The following is a 21,519-nucleotide window of genomic DNA, read 5'->3' as shown; positions in this document are numbered from 1 at the left end:
ATATTCCCATTCTATAGTTTCTGTGCAAGGAGAGTTGATTCACATTTGTGTTTCTTTGTGCTTGGCAGCTCTAGAAAAAAGAGATTAGTGACAGTAAGACCCCTTGATTCAGGAAAACTGTTTTTCCTTTCAATGTGTCCTAAATAAGGCATTACTTTGATTTGAATGAAGGAAAAGAGAGGCTCCTATAGGATGGAGAAACATCTAGTATAACTGATTTGTTTTCTCTTTGCTTTTCTTTGTCTGTTGTCATGGAGAGTAGTCTGAAAGAGACAGGCCATGATAGAATTAAGGGAAAAAAAAGAGAGAGCGAGCGAGCGAATGAAAGAACGAATACGTGATGATTAAGCAGGAGTCTAGGATTATTCATTCCTGGTAAAGCCTCCCACAAGTGTGTTGCACAGGTCATCTCAAATAGGCACCAGATAAGCACAAGTCTTTGTGATATGCAGTTCTGCACTCTGATACATGCTACAAAGATAACTAGATAGAGAATGTTCTAGCTTTTGTAAATATTGATGATAGTGGTTTCTTTTATTACTGTTTCCAGATGGTGCAGCTTTATTCACCTTTAATTCACCTGCAAAAAGAGCCATTGAATCCTTCAAAAATATTATGAAATAGTTTATGTTTTCCTTAAAAGCTGGCTGGTTAGGTAGAGAAAATACATTAGGGATGTTCATAACGTAGCTCTGCAGTGGATCAGGTAGCTACCAGCTTTGCATAGCAACACTGTGGCCAAGCACATTAAGTTGTAAGTCCTCTATATCCAGCTTTTGCCATCCAGAGGTCTCAAAATCTTCCTAAAAATAAAAAAAGTAAATGATATCATTCCCATGCTGGAGGTGGAAAGGCTGAGACAAGGAGAGGTAAAGTATTTGGTCCACTGGCAGACTGGTCCACCAGCCAGTCTGTCTAGGGAGAGTTTATTCTAAACTCCAGACTTTGGATATCTAATGCCTTTTTTTTTTTTTTGGTCCCTGGTCTTCTATTTTAGTTTCATTTTCTATGCATTTATGTGGGATGAAATATTTTCTATGTACACTGCAAATGAATAAATATAATTCAAGTATGTTATTTTTACAGTAATTAAAATTCATACATATTGCGTGGCAATTTTATGGCATATTTGTATATTACTGTTAGGATAATCTGCCAAGTTTGTGATTTTTTTTGGTTACTTTGCTTTTAAAAATTTTATGAAACTTTTATTGATGTAGAGTGAAATATACTCTGTGTATTAATTTGAAAACAAGTGGAAAATACAGTCTTTTTTTCTTTTTTTAGGAGTGCTTAGAATGTGGTAAAGGACAATAAAATGCCTGATGTGTTCTCTTAATTTCTCCATGTTCATAATTCCTCTTCATGGAGTGTAATAAAAATTAAAATATTGGAGTCCTAACTTTTATTTTTTTAACTTCTAACCACAGAACACAATTCAGGTACGCATAGCGTAGAAGCTGCTTGTGGGTGTGAAACAGGAAGCACTAGTAGATAGACACATGTATAATGGAGTTGTTTGCTCTTGTTCAACTACATATACATCAATTTTAATTAACACATTTTATGCTTCAGCTACAAATGTCCTTTCAGCTGTGAGTGGCTTATATGATTCTATCCTGCATATACCACCAACATCACCACCACATCCTTTTCTAGCTTCCCCCACCCCTTTCTACACAAATGTTGCAACACAATCTGAAATTTCCTCTTTTCTTTCCTTCCTGCATTTCTTACAGGTTCCCTTGCGTCAGAAGACAAAAAAGAAAAGTCAAGGTAATGAGAGATTTCTTTCTCTTTTTTTTTTCTTTTCTCTTCTGGGTTCCTCTTTTGTTATTTTCTTAGTGTATCTTGTTCTTGGGAGGGTGAGGATTTTAAACTGCTGCTTAGCTGATGGAAGATTGCTTTTTAATTCCACTGATTTTTGCACCAATTCTGAAAAAATGACAGCGTGCTGTTCCTTTGGGCTAAATCCTTGCAGTATGTTAATTGATTCAAAGCTGGAAATCAGTGAAGTAGAATCAGACAGATACGCGTACATACACACACACATTAGCGGTTGTCATGTACTTAGCATAATAGTTTTCTCTGGCTGTGACTTAAATAGATTTATTGTTTTTTAGTGAAGCTATGTGAAGGGCAATGTATGCATGCTTCCTTTAACAGGATCAGAGGATATATTTTTAATTTACAAAAAGTCATATCATCTCTATACATGGTTATCTTAGCATTAATTAGTATCTGCATTATCTATAGCTTACTTTTGTTTTTATGTATCAGGATGCCTTCTCAAATTAATTTACAGCATTATAAAACTGAGTGACTTCTAAGTATATTTTAAGATATGCTTGGATGACTCTTAAGATCACTAGCTAAGGCTGATATCTTTAATTGGCAGCAAAATCTTTTCTGGGAATGCACTTTTAAACAAGCAGAACACTGTATTTTAAATGGCACAGGGTTCTTTATAATGAGCCGACGGAGGATATCGTGTAAAGAGCTGGGTCCAGCTGATTGCCAAGGATGGCTCTACAAAAAGAAGGAGAAAGGAGCTTTCATTGGCAACAAATGGAAAAAGTTCTGGTGTGTGCTGAAGGAGTCATCGCTGTACTGGTACAGCAGCCAGCTGGTGAGTACAGTGTCCATCCAGCTCTGGGTGGCTGATTATATGGGATCTGCTGGCACTGAGAAAAGAGGAGTTGGGGGTGCAATTTAAGTATATCCTAGAGAAGTACACATATCTGAATATACTTCTCAGTCCCGACATTTCATGTGATCTGAGAACTGTCTGTGTGAATGTGAAACATGCAGAAAACTGTTTTCTAGTTCAGTAAGTGCTTGTGAATTGTTAACTTGTTGTCTGTTCTGCTGTTTGAAGAACTGCCCTTTTCAGGCATTCAGAGCATTCAGTTCAGGGTGTTTTAAATTCTCTTTTGGCATTTGAATCTGGGAAAGTTTTTCCTGGGTCGGGCAGTTTACAGACGCTTACTATCAAGATTCAAAATAGGAACACTTCTTCACTTCTAATTCACTTAATTTTCAGAAGTGTCTCTCCCTCCAAGCATTCCACCTTCAGCTTAATTTGTTTTTTTTTTTTTAATTTTGATTTGAATTTTATTTATTTATTTGTTTGTTTGTTACTGTTTGAGCTGATACAGTTGCAGGTATGAACATTGCAGTTTTGGCTGTTTGCAATTATTTTGCTCTTAGTCTTACTGATGTCTCCTCCAGAGCATTTTAATTAAAGGTTCTTGCATTCTGCTTATTTTTAACTTCCTACTGTGATGAATCGGGGCTAAGAGTCAAATTTGCAGGAGGACATTGTTTTCGATTTAAGGTCCAGCTTTTTGTTCAGGAGATGAGCTTTCCCCAGGCCAGCTGGTGTACATAACCTTTCTGTCCTTGCCAGTCCACCCCAGATAGCCTCCTTCACTTAATGTGTCAGTGGTAAATAGTCTGAGATAAAGAGCAGCAGTCCCTGAATTTCTGTAATCAGCTGAAGAAACCAGGAATTAAGAACCAAAAAGGGGGGAAAAGAAAACAGTGTAGTGAGAAAGCAGAAATGGAATCCAGGGTAACTCTTTAATCCGCTTTCTAGATGACTATTTCTGCAGCTGACAACCCTCACTCAGGCTGTCATCTAGGGCACTGCAGATGTTCTACTTGGATTTTTAATGGAAGTTTATGGCTGAGTCCAAAGCAAAGGTGGGTCCTAGGGAAAAGCTTCATTCCTGCATTCCAGGCTACTTGATGGGGCAGACTTGGTGTCTTGCACGTGCTAGGAAGATTCAGACGTAATTATTCACTTCCCTCACTTCTACTGCTATATCCCAATAATCTGGCACAAAAGCTCCTATTATATTTTAATGATGGATTGACAGAACCCAGAACTGGGGATTTCAAAGGATTAGGGGATGCTAACAACCAGTAGCTTCAGTGTGGAATTTTGAATGGTTATCAGGTTTTCTAAATGCAATAGGCTGCTTTGAATATCAAAGTGCTCCAGGCCCAGCTCAGAATGAAAGATTAATGAAACCTTTATTCACTCTTCCAACATTTTAACAAGTTAAATGGAATCTGACTTTTTTCCACTGGTTTATTTCTATTGCAATAATCCCCATAAAATGTCTTGCTAGCCTTTTTATTCAAGGCATAAATAAAAGAGTTAAAAGCATAAAAATATAAAATATGAAATAAAACTTGTCATGTATGTAGTATCCCCTATTTTCCTTTCAGCTGTGGGTAGAGTTTCTTTTTAATGGGATTAAAAACTTTGACTTTTCACAGATGGCTTTTAAAGACAGTACTGTTTTTGCATGCAGTTCTCTGCTTGCAGTTGTCCATCTGGCCAAGCAGAATTATGAAAGGTGAGCTGGCAGGCTAATCAGGCCTTTTAGAGATGAGAAGTGTTGGAAAGAAATTGTTCCGAGGAGTAATCAGACTGAGAAAAAAATAAATGATGCAGGATTAGGCAAATTTTGTGTTATAGGAGGAGAAGGCTGGGACGGGAAGATAGGCAAAGTCATCTCTTTTCTGCTCGTTGTGGTCTGCCTAAAATCCTCCTTCAAGATCCAGAGAAGTCCTGGTCATGGCAGGTCCCAGCGCTTCTAGATAGCATTTGCCAGTCAGGTGAACTCATCCTTTTAGTCCATACCTGCTCCACTGCTGTCATTGAGTACCCCAAGATGAACGGGGTTGAAGAACGGGCAGCAGCCTCATTCCAATTTGTTTCATACACTTGGCTCCAAAGAGCTCATCCAACTTTGAGACGTTCTTGGCTTGTGTCAGCCCCTGACTTTTCACCTATTGCAGTACTTCTTTTTAAACGAACTAGCTGGTAGCACTTTTTTGCTTTCAACTTCTGCAGACTTTCACACACAATTGCACGTAAAAAAAACTGAGGTTTCTTTGGACAACATAAAAAGTGCAGCCTCTATGTCAACCTAGATTCAGGCAGTTTGCAGAATCACAGAAACTACGGGGTGTTGAAAGAAGGTGAGGTGTTCTTTGTTGAGATATGTTCACTTAAATTGATTAGACCAGAACCATGTTTAGTACAGCTCGTGGAGTTATATTTACGATGAATTTGACCCATATATTTTCACAAATATTTTCACATCCAAATTTATGAAGCAGAAATAGCAGTGATATATTCACTGGCTTGCTTGATATTTGTTTTTACTTCTTTGTGAGCCTGGTTTTAATACTATCTGCTGTTCCATTGCCTTCAGAGGAGTCCTATGACAGGCCTTCTTAGATAATGAATGAAGGTTGGTGGTGGAGAACTTGGGCTGAGGTTAAATGAACTGCCTACTTGTAGATTGTCTGACCAGTTTCTTTATTGTAAGAAACAAGAATGTTTTGTTAATCATTGTGTATAAACTGCAGTCAACCAGACACTGGCAACTGTAGCATAGCAACAGAAGGGTGCTGGACCTAACCTTTTTTTCTAATGGAGCTGTAGGAAAATGAGAAGTGGGTGGAATTTGTAACTGAACATGCATTATTCCAGATTTCGGTAGGTGACCTCAACTGACATCATGTTCTTGATGAAGTCTGTCTTAAGGCCTCTAAAGCTCTGGAAGTTTCTGTTTCTCTGATTTAATTTGCCTTCAGATTGCTCCAGCTCTGGATCTTTCACACCAGGCAGATTGGAGGAAGCAATATAGGGCACTTCTGGTGACATTTACAGATGGTAGTTCCTTCAACTTAACATAAAATACGTAGTGGAAAAAAAATGCTGAGAAGGATCAGTAATAGCAGACAACTTAAGAGTAAAGCTTCTCATACAATGAAAGCAAACCAGGATACATAGGTAAATCCAGAAGAGTTTTAAACTAGCTTGCTGAGGTACTGAGAGTAGTGATGCTAGGGCAGTCTCAGTGGGCTTGGATAGACTACTCTGAAACTTTTCTCTATGTACACTTGCTCTTTCTGTAAAACATGGGTATACTTACAAATGGGACAGGGAAAATTTTATTGAAACATAGACATACCCCCAGTCTGGGGAAGGGAAACTATTTAGGCTAGACGGAAATAGAGAATGTTTGCAATGGAAACACAAAAACTTTTAGGAAATAAATTTAAGTAGTCAGATCTTTTGGGGTGCATTATGAACACTAGACTTCTTGGAGAACTGCTCTTTAGTGTCTGGTTTCCTCTTTTTAGTACTGTTCTGTATAGACAGCTGCCTTGAAAACAAGCATTTAAAGAGGAGACTGATGCTGGACCACTCATACTGAAACCCTTGAGTGAATCAGTACTTCATGCAAAGAGGAGTGGAGGCGGAAGATCAGCATGTATAACACTGGACTCCTCTCTCATTTCATGCTTGTTGCAAATATGTGAATAGTGTTGGTTGGAAAGGGGCAGCGCACCTGACTTGCAGGTCTTTGTTCTTTTGTTGTATAAGTTGGCTGTGGTTTCCTGGTATGCTTGGAATCCTATGGTTGTTAGGACATTAACATATCCTACAGCAGGATGTGTTAATGATGGTTGTCAAGGGGATTCAGCTAAAAAGAAATATAAAATTAAAGGGATGCAGGCTGTGATCGACTGTCACTATTTGTCTTTTTTTTCCTTATTCACTGCATTTAAATTGTGTTCCTCGCACTACTGTCTTTGCCAGAAGCTGCATGATAAATGCAGTCTTCTTGAACAGAAGCTTTGCACATTTGACTTTAGTAACTGGCTACATGAGTGATAAAGTCACTGATGTCTGCTGAGTTTGCTGAGATCTTTGGGGACTTCTGATCCAACACATTACACAGTTCTACAGATTGCCTCACTGGTCAAATAGTATGAGTTAAGTAATAGCATATTTAACATTGCATTAAAGATAATATTTCAGAGAAAAGAAAATATTTAGGATTTCTGTATACTTTCCATGTCTTAAATGCCATTTTTACTTCAAGAATAACTGTGAAGATGACTTCCACATGTTCTGTTCATAGTGTTCATTTTAGAATTCCATTTTTTGACTGCAATGATACTTGTAAGGTTTTACTCTTACACTTTTCTTTTCCTTCTTTTCCTCTCCTTCCTTTTGTCTGATACTTTGAGAATTACATATCCATCAAAATCCTGCTTTCTGTTACACAGATAGCAACCTGGGGTGTGTACCAATGACTCATTATTTCTTTTTTTTTGAAGGAGATGTGGTTCCTAAAATTCACACCATTAACCTCACTCCTTTCATTCATATATAAAAAGAAACATTAAACTTTACTTACAAATGAACATGGAAGGGGAAATCACTGATAGAATTATTATAAAGCCAGAGAGTGATGCATTGAGCAACATCTTTACCAACTTGAACATGCCAGATCCTGCAGAAGGACTCTGGAGAGTTCTCTTCAGTAAAACATTTTCAGTTGGTAAATGTAAATTAATGAAATCAAAGCCTATAGGTCTATTTCCATGAGGAAATTAGAGAGTCGTCCTCAAACTGGGATACATGTTGGACATGTCAATGATTCTGGTCCAAGTTCCCACCTCTGTATTGGTGGGAGTGTCTCAGGTGAGCATCCCTACACTGGATTATAGGCTCCTGATAATTCAGGAACTCAATGAATATTCAGATAGTTGCATAAAGTAAAACTGCATTGGGAGCAGACACAAACTTAGGGCATTTTATTGACTTACCTCCTTGTAAGAGTCTGTGCAGCATCCTAAACAATTTATAGGGTGCAACTGAGATCAATGGCTAGTGCATCAATAGATAAAATCATCCGTATGAGCTGTTACTGTGATTGTAACCTGTAAGGTCCTCCCCCCAACCCCACTCCAAATTAAAAAATTCTTTATCTGCCTGATAGCTTACATATCTCTAGCCATGTGTTGACTGGTGTGTGTGTGTGTGAGAAGGCACCCAAGTGTATTCCTTTTCAAGAGGTCTTCTGAATCTCTCTCTTTTTTAAATATATATTGGACATATTGTTATTGTAGAGCAACTGGCATTGTACATATTTCTCATCCAGCGGTGTGTGTAATAGTGGCTTTGTTACCATGTGAACTATTTTTTTTAAGCAGTGTTGCTTAAGTAGTTTAAGCAGTTTAAGCTGGTGTTTGTAGACTGGTCTTGGGAACCAAACAATTATTCTAATGTATTTACCACACTCAACGCAAGAAATGACTGTCCTTTTTGGTATAGAAATCCACAACAGAACATTATCTATCTTTAATACCATAAGCAGTCCATGAACAGAACTTTTCATTTACTTCTCCCTGCTCACTTCTTCACACCTATGTATTTATTGTACTCTGGATCTAGGATGGAAATATTAGCTTAAGGTCTAATTGGTTGAAATATTTTATATATGTAAGAGTTTTTGAAATTTTAGCTTGTTACTCTTTTCTTTAGGCAATAGGTATGTTGTCTCTGTCTTACTAAATTCTGATTTGTAGAGTGGAAACAAAAGTGCCCTCAAGCCAATCTCAAAAAATTTTAGACAGGTATGAGTATAACCAGAGAGTATTAAAATTCACAATAGTAAATAGGCAATTTTCTGTACAAATGAAGACAGGCTGTAAAATCAAAATTTTTTTCAGCTCAGATGCTGGTGAACATCACTGTTTCTTCTATAGTGGAAGAAAACAAAACCCCCAAAATTCCACAACTGCCTTTTTTTTTTTTTTTTTTTTTTTTTAATCCTGGAGCTACCAAAGCCATTTACTGGTAAAGATACAATATATAAACCAATTTAATATACTTAACACCTGTAAACTGGAGTTGATGGTTGTACTGTGATTTACTATATACCAAAGAACAGATATGCAGAGGTGCTGGGAAGTCACCAATGAAATATCCAATCTCTATCCATATTTCAGTTCTCTGAGCTTTAATGTTTGAAAGTATAAATCTCTAAGACTTGACTCAATGAGCATCTTTTTATAGTCTGTTAATATTCATGCATAATGTGACTTCAGATGCTGCCAGTCATCTTCATTTAGCCTCACTCTTTGTAATTGTATTGTATATTTTACCTGCTTTAACTGACTGTATGTTTTCAGAATTTTAATGTAGCTAGAGGTAGGGTCTGGGAGCAATAAAGAAGCAATTCAAGAATTAATATTTTCCATATTTTAGAAAGCACATTTTTTCATCATATTATATGCTACATTACTGTTGCTCTTAGGAATCTATTGTATCTGATCAGGAGGTCCAGGTGAATGAAAATAGATATAGTTTGGAAAAGGTTTCAGCTACAGACATCAGGGATTTGAGGCTAACTAGTAACTTTACTATTTTTTTTATCACTTTCTATCAGAGTCCAGCTAACATGGAATAGTGATGCCAATACTCATTAAACGCTCTCCCCTCCAAAAAAAGGAGCTAAATCTCCATATAATCTCACGTCTAAATAGTCCACTTGAAACATCCTTCTAGCTTTCGTTATCTGCTAAACCATGTCTGCAAATTTTGAGGGGGAATGATAATTTCAGTGGCCAAAGCCATCTGGGGTACGCTGGTAGCATTTAACCAAGGGAGCTCAGCTGCCCATGACTGTCCCTTTGTCTCCTCAGCATCACTTATGTATAGGTGTATATGAGGGAGCCTATAAGGCGTTCTGGGTGTTTTGCAGGGGAGACCCTCCCCATCTCTCTCTCACTTTTGATTTTTGTTTGCTGTAAAGGCACTGAGGGTTCATATCACTTACCAGACTCTTCACAAGCAAACTGATAGAGCTTCCAGCCATGAAATCTCATTTTTTTTTCCTGTGCGTCTGGGTACTAACTGCAGAAAGCAAACTCCTTTGTCTTTCTGTTCTCAAATGCTGTATTTGTTAAATGGAATAGCATGGGATAGCTGCTAGTCCAGCATAGAAGTCTACTTACTACTACTCTACCAATTCACTTGTCCAGGCTCTCTCAAGAGAAGAATTTATGAATTCCATTTTGATAGCACAGGGCTCTTATAAGACCTTTTTCCTTGATCAAATTCTATCTACAGTTGTTGGCACTAGCAGTCTGGGAAACTAGATATGTATTTTTCAAATATACATAGCACATGGTTTTCTATGTTGTTGTTATGTGTCCGTATAAAACATATGCATGGTATATAATGTCTTGTATCAAATACTTGCTCCTCTGAGCTTTATGAGTGAAAGCCAGGCCTGAAAGAATGATATAATCTTTATTGTTTATGATACTATATCATTTATCTCTCTTGAGAGGTTTCTGTTTTCAGAGAATTTAGTAGTTTTATTTCCCACGGCATGCACACAAAGCCTGGCTGATTGTTGAAGTGTGCTGTGTGATCAATGAATGCTACACAGGAACTGGGTTCCTCCACCTCCTCGCTGCTTTTAGTCCTGGTTTGAGCAAATTTAAATTTTGCTCTTGACAATTTCAGACTCTGGATTAGACTTTTGACTAATCATGAAGGCTAGATAAGGGTACTCTGATGCACATGCTTTGGAGTGGGAAGGAGGAGGAATCTACCTCAACACTACATATGAGGTGAGGATCCTTCCTCTTCCAAGCTCTTTAATATTTGGAGGTGTACAGCAAATCCTGTGCTTACACTCCACCATTTGCATAGACAGAAGCAGTGGCTTTCTAGCATCCAGTACCTGAATAAATAGTATCTGGTGTAGGAATATTTCTCGTTCCCCAATATCAGCCAAAAAATTGTGTGTTAATCTGTCTCCATGGTGCTGAGAATATATTTACACGGTATAAAAAGCTGTCAAAAAAAAAAAAAAAAAAAAAAAAAGACACACTATGTTAAACACTGCTAAAGCAGAAAAATCTAGTGCTTAACAATTGGTTTATGCGGTGATTTTTTTTTTAATTGCAGGCTGAAAAAGCCGAAGGATTTATCAGACTTCCAGACTTCAGTGTGGACCGAGCAACCGAATGCAAAAAAAAGCAGTAAGTTTATCTCTTGGCCTCAGTTTTGAATGAATAGATTTCTACAAGGTTTGAGTCTCAGAGACTACTTTCTACAAGACTTGAGTCTCAGTAGTGCCTGACAATGAGGCTGTGGGGAGCTTTTTTGTTGTATGAATAATGAGATATTAATTGAGCTACTGAAGGAAAAACCTACTGCAAAAATATTTTTGAAAACTCTCTACCAGGTGTGTTCCTATAGTCTCTTAAAATGACATTTAAAAAAAAAATTAAGCCCTTTTCTTTTGTTTACTGCTGACAAATAGGATATAGTCTATTTTGGATGCCTTCTCTTAGTAGGGAGATCAAGTGAGGCAAGTGATGCTGCTTCCCTCTGAGCTGGGATTATTCTTCAGACTGCTGTGGTGCAACTGACTTTGGGCTATGCTTGAAACCTGCAGTTGAGCAGGGAATGACAACTTTTGTTTAGCAGCATAAACATTTCAAAATATTCTCTCCAAATTCTGTATGTATTGCTGGCTTCCAACTGCTTCTGAGTACACTTCAAGGGTTTGGAGGGGTACTGCTGTTGTTCCAAGTTATAAAGCTCGACATCATTTTTATTCTGGCCCTTAGAGAAAGTCTTCTTTCTTCTGCTCTGTCCTCACGCCGAAGTTAGCTGTAGACATTCTTAAGTTTAACTACGGGCCTGAGTTCTCAAAGAAAAGAGCCCAGATGCTTTGAACAGGGGGAGCTCCATTTGGTTTTCTCAGAGGAGAGGCTGTTGAGTCACATAACACAAAACCAGAAACAAGTGTTGCCATTGAATTCTGTAACTGTTGGCCGTCAGTGACTGGGAAGAAAATACATGCTTATCACTTACTTGAGGTGGACTAAGTCAGGAGACTTACAAGGGACCGATCTGGGCTTCTTAATTAACTGAGTCCCAGTCAAATACTGTATGCTTCCACAAGACAAATGTGAATTCATACAAGAAGGAACCAAAAAGAGAAGCGACAATCTAAGGACTGGAGACATTTTAAAGACTGTGAAAAGGCTTACTGATAGGTATTCAGCTAAAGCACAGTGTGATGCTGAGACCAACAGGTTAATGTATGGCTATAAATCACCAGAAATCTGATTATTATCATAATAAAATATTTGGTTTTAGGGTCTGCAGTTCAAGATAGATGTTGATGAACTGTAAAGGGTATTTTTCGGGGAAGGGTATTATTCTTCTACAGTCATTATAGATTGAGGATCTTTTTTTGACTGTATTTTCAAAACAAGGAAAGCTCATATCAATGCAGGGAAAACATTTAATTCAAAAGCAGTGCATGCTGTCTTCTTATTGAAGTGACGTACCTACCATCAGAACTGATCAGGCATCATGGGAAATCTGCCAGTCAGCACAGGAAAACTTGAAACCTTTTCCTTCTGTTATGCATTGCCAGAATATTTCAGTTGGCTAGTTTCAGTTTCTATCATTCATTGTTTGTTGTTGATGACTTTTTAAAATGTGGAGACAGTAGGGTGTTAGAGATCAATTAATTTTACAAAGTCCAATGAATAGTTAATTGATGTTATTAAATTCTCAACTGCTTAGAACAGCCTCCATCTCTATGGCCCATATTGTCTTTCATTCAAGAGAGCCTCTGCTGTGCTTTGGTAGAAGGAAAAGAATACAAGGATTAAGGGTGGATTCCCTCGATCTGAGAAGTTTGGTTTCTAGACGAAGTCAACCTGCCTTTTTTTCTGATATGTCTCCTGTGACCGTTCACGTGCATTTCCAAGCACAATTAGTTGATGGCAAGCTCCAAGGCAGTTGATATCATTAGGATAAGTAAATTTCCCTTTTCCTTTCCTCTTTGCAACTGGAAGGAGCAGCTTCAAAACACTGTTAGGGTGGTAGAACTGCATATAAGAAATGTGGTTTCTTATATAGGTTGATATTTAAGCTGAAAAAGATCTTTCAAAGTTGATGCTCCCCTCTCAAAGCATTGTTAAGAACAAGGACACTGGATTAGACCACATCCATTTTGCCTAGTATCCTTCCTTCCAAAATGACCAAAAGCAGATGTCTAGCAAAGAATAAAAAATGAGGCAAAACATATTTGGTTATTTCCTTAAACTACTTCTCTAAGCTCTGAACAATTTACTGATCAGAAGCTTCCTGAGCCATAAGTAGGCCTGTGTATTTACTAACTTTTGGTGGATTTCTTTTCCACCAGTTTCAGTTGATTAGGCCTCTCTTAAGAGCATCTATAATGTCCTGAGTTGGAGCTGCAGGACATAACTACTGGTGTGTGAAGGAGTACTTCAGTTTTGATTGTTTCAAACCTGCCAGTTAATTCCCTCTTTGCATCCTAAACCTTACACTGGAAAAGACAGGGAAAAGCCAGTCCCTATTTCACCTTTTACATGCTATTCATTTACTTCAACCATCAACTTTTCATGCTTTAGGGTCTTAATCTCTCATGGGAATTACTCCACATCTCGGACCATCCCTGTTACTTTCTTTGAACCTTTTTCAGATTTACTTTATTCTTTCTGAGATGAAGGAAGCAAAACTGCACCCAGCATTCAAGATATAGGTACACAGTGGATTTATATAATGGGATAATGAAAGTTTTCATTTTCTTCTTTATTCCTTCCTTTTTTTCCCTATACTTTATACCCTTTGAATAATGTTTAGCCTATGAAATGAGTTAAAAATAGAATTGAGTTTTAAGGAAAGAACTATTTGCATGGATAAGCTGATCCAGATTAATATGGTGGAGTGAATAAATATTTTAAATAATTCATTTAGCTATTTTTTTCTTATGTAAACTAGTTTTCTTCATACATCTTTTATTTTTCTTTTCTTAAAGTGCTATTAAGATCAGCCACCCACAGATCAAGACATTTTATTTTGCAGCAGAAAATGTTCTGGAAATGAACACGTAAGTAAAAGTGAATGACCATGTTTCATCCTGTCTCACATCTTAGAACACTCACTCTTTGAAAGTTCATTCTCTTACTGTCAAGTAGTTGTTGAGAAATTTATTCTGGGAGTTGCTAAATCTTTTTTTGTTTTCTGGTTATTAAATAGAAGGTAACTACTTCTAATTCAAGTTAAACATCTTATTCTAATGCCGAATGTTCTGGTAACTTGAATATTTTTCTTTAAGATATTAGAAATGGAATATTTGTTCAGTAATTAAAGTTGAAGTCTGGATCTTGTTATTAGCCTAATTTTAATCAAGACTCAATGGTCACCTCTATGAGAGCTTTCATAGACCTTTTAGTGTTCTTTCCATCTATAGATATGAGACTTGACATACATTTACCACAATGGAAAAGGAGAGAGGTCAGGAGAACGTGTGTGACCTTCTGAAATAGCTATGGGTATAGAAATGTACCTATAGATATGTCTACAATACTGTGCAAATATAGTTATATATTTATAAATCTATATTCTATAGGTACATACATGTAGCAATATGCTGCCCTTTGCAGCTTGGAGAAGTGTAGAGCTTGTTGATGGGGAAATAACCATCCTTTTCTGTATAGCTGTGTTTCTTCCCAGGGCTCCCGAGTGGAGTGGGAAGTTCTTAAAGCAGATGGGTTAAGGAGCACTGAGAATGGGGGACCACTGGCCAGAGAAATATTTCTGTAGAGAAAGCAACCGTTATTGAGACATGAGAGGGGACGATATAAGGGAAAGGAAAAAGTAGAGCTAATGGAGGACATGTGTGTGTTAACAGCCAGTTAGGAGCCCAGCTGGAGATCCTCAGAGTCTTAATGACACTTTTGAAGTGTTTAGTCTCATGTGAGAGAGTGATTGAAATCTGTGCAGGTGTCCCAGCCCTTACACCCTGAGAGTGATTTTCTTTAAACTCTACTTTTCAAGTAAATTTCATTTCGGCTTAAAGCTAGGTAGCCTAGCGTTAAAGCATCTTGCACTATACTACACCAGCACTAATTCCTCAGCACTTTAACCTATGATGTTTTACCTGGCAAAATATAAAATACATACGTTTAATACATAAAGTACACACGCATTCATGCATATGTCAAAGCAGACTAAAAGACATCTGTTCTTTTGGCTCCAGTCCTGCAAATACTTCTGCATGTAAGTGGTTCCACTGAACTCACTGGGGCATTCATGTGTGTCATGTTACAAGTTAAGTTAGTTCTGTGCATAGATGTTTGATAGATCACAACGTTTAGTAACTCTTCATGCATATATTTATTAAATCAACAGTAGGTTTGTTAGTGCAGTCATTTGCTTCATTAATTTAGCATGTATTTGCCATAGTAATGCACACATGAAAAGAAAATGTATGCTGGCTAGCTGCATGCATTTACCTGGCCAGCTTAGGTCTGGCCTTGTGCTTAAAGAAATCCTGGACTTCTTAGCAACCCTTTTCTTTTGTTTACTTTTTATTTTTTGATCAAAAATATCTTCCGTTAAAATTGTGTTTTAAAAAAGTCAATAATAAACTCACTCTTACAGAAATGATACTTTGATTTCTCAAATTATTATGTGTTTCTATTGTTCATGTTGCAGACTAAAAATCCAGTTGTATTGCCATTGGTCTAACTGGCAAATTTCCCATTGCTTCAGTAGGAACAAGATCAGATGCAATAGTTTCTCAGAGTTATGAATCTTAATTCCTGGCCTGCTTCCTATGTTCACTATTTAGGCCTTGAATTTTAATTTGAAGGTCTACAGTTATAGTTAGAACCTGGATAGATCTGAATGACCTACAAGGAAACAACAGTATGCAAAAAGTATATCCAGGGATTGTTTCAAGCAGCAGAAAAATGTAGCCACCTAGGAAGAGAAATGAAAAACTATTAATAGCTCAAAAGCAACACAGGAAATGAGACTTACTGAAAACAGAAGTGCACAGGGATTTGAAGAAAGCCCTGCATAATGGTCAGAAAGTTGGGTTTATGTGGCTTTTCTTATATTGTCTTATAATAGTTTTGGCCAGGACAACTGACATCATTTTTAATGGCTCTTATTGCCTTTGCTTCATCTCATTTGAGAGATGACACCTTAACAGCAGGACTAAGCCAGTGACATTTTGTTACAACACAAATATTTTTCCTTTACCTTCCACAGATGTGGCTCCTTGGTTATCAGTACTGTTTTTCTGAGGATTAGGAAAAGATGATGTCCCAGTCAACTAGTCCTAGCTTACCACATGCAGTCTGAGAAGCACACAAGGGCTATTTAACTGAGAAGTATGAATAGTTTGCTGCAGTACTTGATTATGTCACTGATTCAGAAATTAGTATATGGAACCAATTTAGAAAATAAAATTCTAGGTAGCCTTACAAGTACAATAGGTAGTTGTAATAGTACCTATTACAAGATGGACCTATGAGCATGCAAAATGAGTAGTGCATTTCTACTTCTAAGGGCAACTGTGCCATCCACAGATTTTATGAGGAATGGGAATATTAGCACACAGGTAACTCCTGTCTTTTTAGAAAGTGCTCTAAGAAATAGAAAGAAACTGACATTTAGACTTCAGGTTACCACGTAGATATAGTAATATAGAACACATCTGAAAGGAGCAAAAGTGTTTCAGGACAGAATGTAAGCATCTCTAACAATATATTCCCTCTTTTTCCAATGCAGGTGGCTAAATAAGCTGGAGATGGCTGTAGACCCTCAGGCATCTAATGGGAAGAATGAAGAAGGTATGTTTCTAACCATCGTTTTAGTATATATCTACATAATGTTTTTGCATGGCGAGGTTTTTGCTAGGTTGAGTTTTTGTCATCCATTTTCTTTGTTTTAAATAGTAACCCTGGGCCTGTCTACCTACTGAGCTCAGAGGCACCACACTGACTCAGTACAGGCTAACCATCGTTAAGGAAACATTGGTGAGCAGCTTATAGAGACACTCAGTGATCCTTCTGATCAATGCGTAACTACCACCTGGCAGTTTGCTGGCTGGCTAAGCCCACAAAATACAAAGAGAAATAACTGTGCTACTTGGGTTTTGAGTCTGTAAGTTGTATCACAGGAGTTGTGTTATGAGCTGGGAGCTCACTTGCTTGGGAACATCTCGTGCAATGTAGATATGTCCCTAACATCTCCTCCAATTTAGGGGGTTCTAAGACCAGCAATGTCTGCAGGCGTGCAGAAGTATACAATTTCCTTTCCAGAAAAGCCCAAGAGTTAATTGTAGAAAGACTAATTTTAAAAGCCTGGTCTCCTAAAAGAGATTTCCTAGTTTTCAAACTGGCATAACAGAACTTTGTTGGAGGTTGATACGTGCACCCAAATTACAAATATGAGTTGAGGACAAAGAAAGTGTTATTTGTCACAGTGCTCAGTAGGGCTGCTGGTGAAGATGCACATGTTTGGAACTAGTTTAGAGCTCAAAGCACTACGGGTATTTTTATGAACTGCCCCTTAGGAAACCTAGGATGAACTTTGACCCGAGAAATGTGTATCTTTTAATGGGCTTTTGATTCTCCATTTCTGGAAAATTGGTTCAGTATCTCTTTTAGAACTTCTTAGATTCTGAAAAAACCAGCTGTTATGGAGAAGAAACTGGTGTTTAGACTGATATGAACACTTAAGTGATGCAGCTTGTTTTGTCTAAGCATTGGAAGGCCAGCTTTGGACATGTAGTACCGTTTATTGATTAGTCTGATCCGGCTCCATATATACTCTGCCATTAAAAGCAGCATTTGCTGATAAACATAGATATCACTCATTTCTGGCGATCCAGGAGGTATCACCTTTTCTTTTCTTTCTTTTTTTTTTTTTTGTCCTCATTTTCATTGCTTCTCTTAATTGTCGGGAAACCTATTAATTCCCATTTCCCTAAATTCCTTCAAGATGTCTGTGTCCTCCTGCAACCCAATTATATCAGAACAATCTGAGATAATTAGTATGGAGGGCTTTGCAGAATACTAGGCTGTGTAGCAAGAACTGCATGATAATTATACTTGGCAAAGAAGTATCCAAACATGTTTTCCATGTTTACACAAAGGAGAAGATTGATTGAATGTAATGATTGTCAAAATATTAGACACAGAAACAAATAATTTTTTAAAAAAGTTCAGAAAATGTAGCATGTTGGTTGGCTTCGCTGAGTCAAGAGCTTGAAAATTTGATTAAAAATAAGAGCCAACTAAGCTTCATTAAAAAAAAATGAAAAGAAAAAGTACGAGAGAGACAAAGAGAGATAAAATAATCCACCTGAGCAAACTTTGCAGCAGGTTATCTAACTACCTAGGAATAAACATAACGTAGCCAAGATTTCTTCAACTTTTGGAGCTGTCTGCCTGTCTCCCCTTCATCAAAAAGCCCTCTGATTCTGGTGCTGAACACCTACTCATCTTTCCACTCCTGTTTTGTCACAGGTGCCCGATCAGCTCTCTTGAGTGTGGGTTCAGTACCATATCAGCATGCCCATGTGGACATGCCTTACAGAGGCACTGTTACGCTGCAGAGAAATTTCACCATTACCCATAGTCATTTCTCCTTCTAGTGATCCACTTCTCCCCTCTGTGTCACACACCATAACTCTCCAGGAAGGTCTTGGCTGTCGTTATGGCTGTTCTTGTAGATTCATTTGCTTTCTCTGCCTTCACCCCTCCTGTTGGCAGATTCTTTTTCAGTTCTTTGGTCTGAAAAAAAGGGAGCTATAGAAACAGTAAGTTCTTTACTCAGAGTTATTCAGGAATGTATTAACAGAGCCATAGAATTTGATACAGGCCTTACTGTAGCCAGTCTCAGTCCTTTATGCTAAGATGTGCCAACACATATTTTCACTAAACTGAATAGCAGTTATGCTGTTAAAAACTCTGCAAATAATCGTACCAGGAGGAAATATGTATATATTATTCAAAAAGTAATGAAACTCTGTAAGTTTCACTTTGCTAACATCTTAGAAGCCTTTTTCCCATCAATGAAATTGTTATCTTTTAAAACTTTTTTTCCCTTCACAGTGTAGTTATTAGAACCCCAGCACAGAAAGAAAGTGTGTAGGTATTAATTTAGCTAAAAGGAGTGATAAGCATAAGTGTTTACCCACAGACTATGCTAACGTTATTATCTACTGATTCAAACCCATGAAGTCCAGCTCTTAAAAAACTCTCTTAATATAAACAACCCTTACTAACTTGGAGAGAGATGGCTGGAGAATTATTTCCACCAGAGAGATGCAGTTGCTCTTTAAAAAGAGTCCAAAAGTGACTTTAGGCAACTCGCAGTGAGGGAGAGGAAGTGAAGAGTGCTGGCTCCAGTGGAAACCGCAAGGGCAGCCTTTGCACTGCACATCTGTCACTTAACACTTGCTGATGTTGTCCTCATTAAACTCTTAACTGATTACTACCATGCACGTCCCCAGCTCAGTCCCCAGCTCACCGGGGTAGGGGTGAGCGCTGTCTCCCTTGACACATGGTACAGCAAAGCTTGCAGACGCTTACTCCTACAGAGGTTTGATCTGAAGGGGCGATGAGCGCCAGGAGTTTTAGTGGAGGGGAAGTGCTTTTGCCCGGTGGTTACAGCCAGGCTCTGGAAATAGGAACCAACAATTTACTGCCTCCTGTTCTTGTATATGTCTCATTTTATCAACTGTCTGGTTATCACTTTATTTAATCTAGTGTTAAAAAGCACTTAAGAAGTGCTGGAAAATACCTCCACGTGCTTCACAGGTAGTTAAATAACATGACTGCCTCTTTGTCATGTGTCAAACGACACTGGGGCTCTATCTGGGCTTGCTTTTCATTTTAAAAATAATGAATGCGATTTATAATCCTAATGTGTTTACTTTTATTACTAGCTCTACAAATATACCACTGTTCCACATGGTGTGCCCACATGAGTTACTGTGTGGTGGCAAAAATTTCTGATGCGGGGGGTTTATTGCTTTCCTAAGTACCATGTAAGCAATCTGCTTTCCAAGCTCTCAGGCAAAATCCAGTGCCTGTTGCCTGTTCAGGACAGTTTGCTGGTTACAGAGATTAAGGGACAGAAACTACTACTTGCAACAGGTTTCCATAAATTATCCAACAAACCAGGCAACCTTTCTTTTAAAGGCTGAAAAAAAAATTTCCCCTTTAAAGCTATCTATGGCAGTGCCACCTGGTGTTTCCTGCTGCCACAGCAATTACTATATTTTTTCTTTTTTTTTCTTTTTTTTTTCTAAAAAAAAAAAGAAAATGTTGCCATGAAGTAGTGGAGCATCACCACAAGAGGGTTAATTTTCACTCTAGGAGACACTGATGTGTTACAGCGTGGTCCTCAGACCATAAAGTGCTATTTAGTGGTATTGGGCTACCACAGTGCTGCAAGGAATACATGAGTGTCAGCCTAACAGTTTGTTTTTGTTCATTTTTCTGTATCTGCCCCAGAATGTTACAGTGAAAGTGAACATGATGATCCAGAAATAACAGACACACCACCTCCCCCCTACACGGCTCAGCTACCACCTCCTCATTTGGTAAGTCTTACAGTAATGAGCTTTTTTCTAGCTGCTAACCAGTTGGAACAGATCTCTCTTCAGAAGGTGCATGTTTACCTAATAACCTCAAAAAGTTGCTGTAAATGTTCACTTTTTGCCTGTGAAACGTGGATGCACTAACTCACCACCCACCCTATGACAGAGCTTGCTGTTATTCTAGTCTCCTCCGCTGAGAGCCTCATACTTGAAAGAACAAGCTCCTTCCGAGGAAGACATACCTGTTTTAGAAAGGAAGGTGTCACTCTACCTCATGGACACATTGTGTCTTTCCTTTACCAGGTTTTTAACACACAACTGTAATCTAATTATTCATACTATTCTTCCCTTATCCAATCCCAAATCTTTTTTTTTTTCTTTTTTTTTGTGACCTCTGACAGCATCATCCAACAGATTTATATTTATTTGAGTGAGATACTCTTAAAACTGCTGAACTCAGAGATACACTTGTGGCAGGAAAGTAAAGGGAAATGAAAGGAAAGTGGTCTCTGTTCACAGTGATAAAATCTATTCTTTTCCTCTAATTCTGAAAAAGAGACTATAAACAAAGAAAATAGGCATCCTCCCCAGATCCATGCTCTTTTTCTCTCTTTCTGTGGAGCATTTGTCCAGAATGTTCCTTCCTGCCTAGCTTCAATTCATGAGTTAAAATAAGCAGTATGCACCCTCATGTGTCTAATTAAATTGACTTACCTAATTGCTTTCCCCAGTGTTCTCATCTCACTTTATATACCTCTTACTATACAAGCTTTACTTATGTTTAGAAATGACTAATCCATTTAGAGACAGTAGTGTGCCTGAAATAAGGATCCTTAGTTCAAGCCTTTCCCTCCTCTGCTGAAAGCTAAAATCAAGGGGTACACAGTAATATACTTGCTATAATTGCACCTCATAAAGGGCAAGTGCTCACTACCTCATCGGTCTGGTGCAGGTTCCTCTACTGGTGCACTGAAATGACAGTAGCTGGGGTGCTCACAGAGTCACTGAATCAAGAATAAATTTGAAAAATGTGGATCAGCCGTAGAAGCTTGCATGGTCATAGTCAGTAATAAAAGGAGATGTGATGGCCCAGAGCTGCCTGTCTGGGATTCTTTAATTGGCTCTCATAAAGCTGGGAGTGTATGCCACACCATCACCTATTTGCCCCCTTCTGTTTCAGTCAGATAAGTCAGTGTTCACTTCCTCTCCGAGAACAGTTGTTTAATGT

The 21,519-nt window shown here is 38.0% G+C and overlaps 1 protein-coding gene across 1 annotated transcript in view; it reads left to right on the top strand.

Moving 5' to 3' along the window:
- Positions 1-2,463: 2,463 nt before the first annotated feature.
- The window catches only part of IPCEF1 (interaction protein for cytohesin exchange factors 1), a 37,546-nt gene continuing 18,490 nt past the window's right edge, over positions 2,464-21,519 (top strand). Inside the window, exons 1-5 of the mRNA XM_062572403.1 lie at positions 2,464-2,629; positions 10,802-10,875; positions 13,704-13,775; positions 16,469-16,530; positions 20,206-20,294. Of these exons, the coding sequence (XP_062428387.1) occupies positions 2,471-2,629; positions 10,802-10,875; positions 13,704-13,775; positions 16,469-16,530; positions 20,206-20,294 (456 nt within the window). The 5' untranslated portion in view covers positions 2,464-2,470. The remainder of the gene's footprint in view (positions 2,630-10,801; positions 10,876-13,703; positions 13,776-16,468; positions 16,531-20,205; positions 20,295-21,519) is intronic.

Source organism: Rhea pennata, chromosome 3, assembly GCF_028389875.1.
Source record: "Rhea pennata isolate bPtePen1 chromosome 3, bPtePen1.pri, whole genome shotgun sequence".
Lineage (NCBI taxonomy): Eukaryota > Metazoa > Chordata > Aves > Rheiformes > Rheidae > Rhea > Rhea pennata.
Note: the sequence above shows the minus strand (reverse complement) of the source record. Positions and strands in the feature narration are given on the sequence as shown.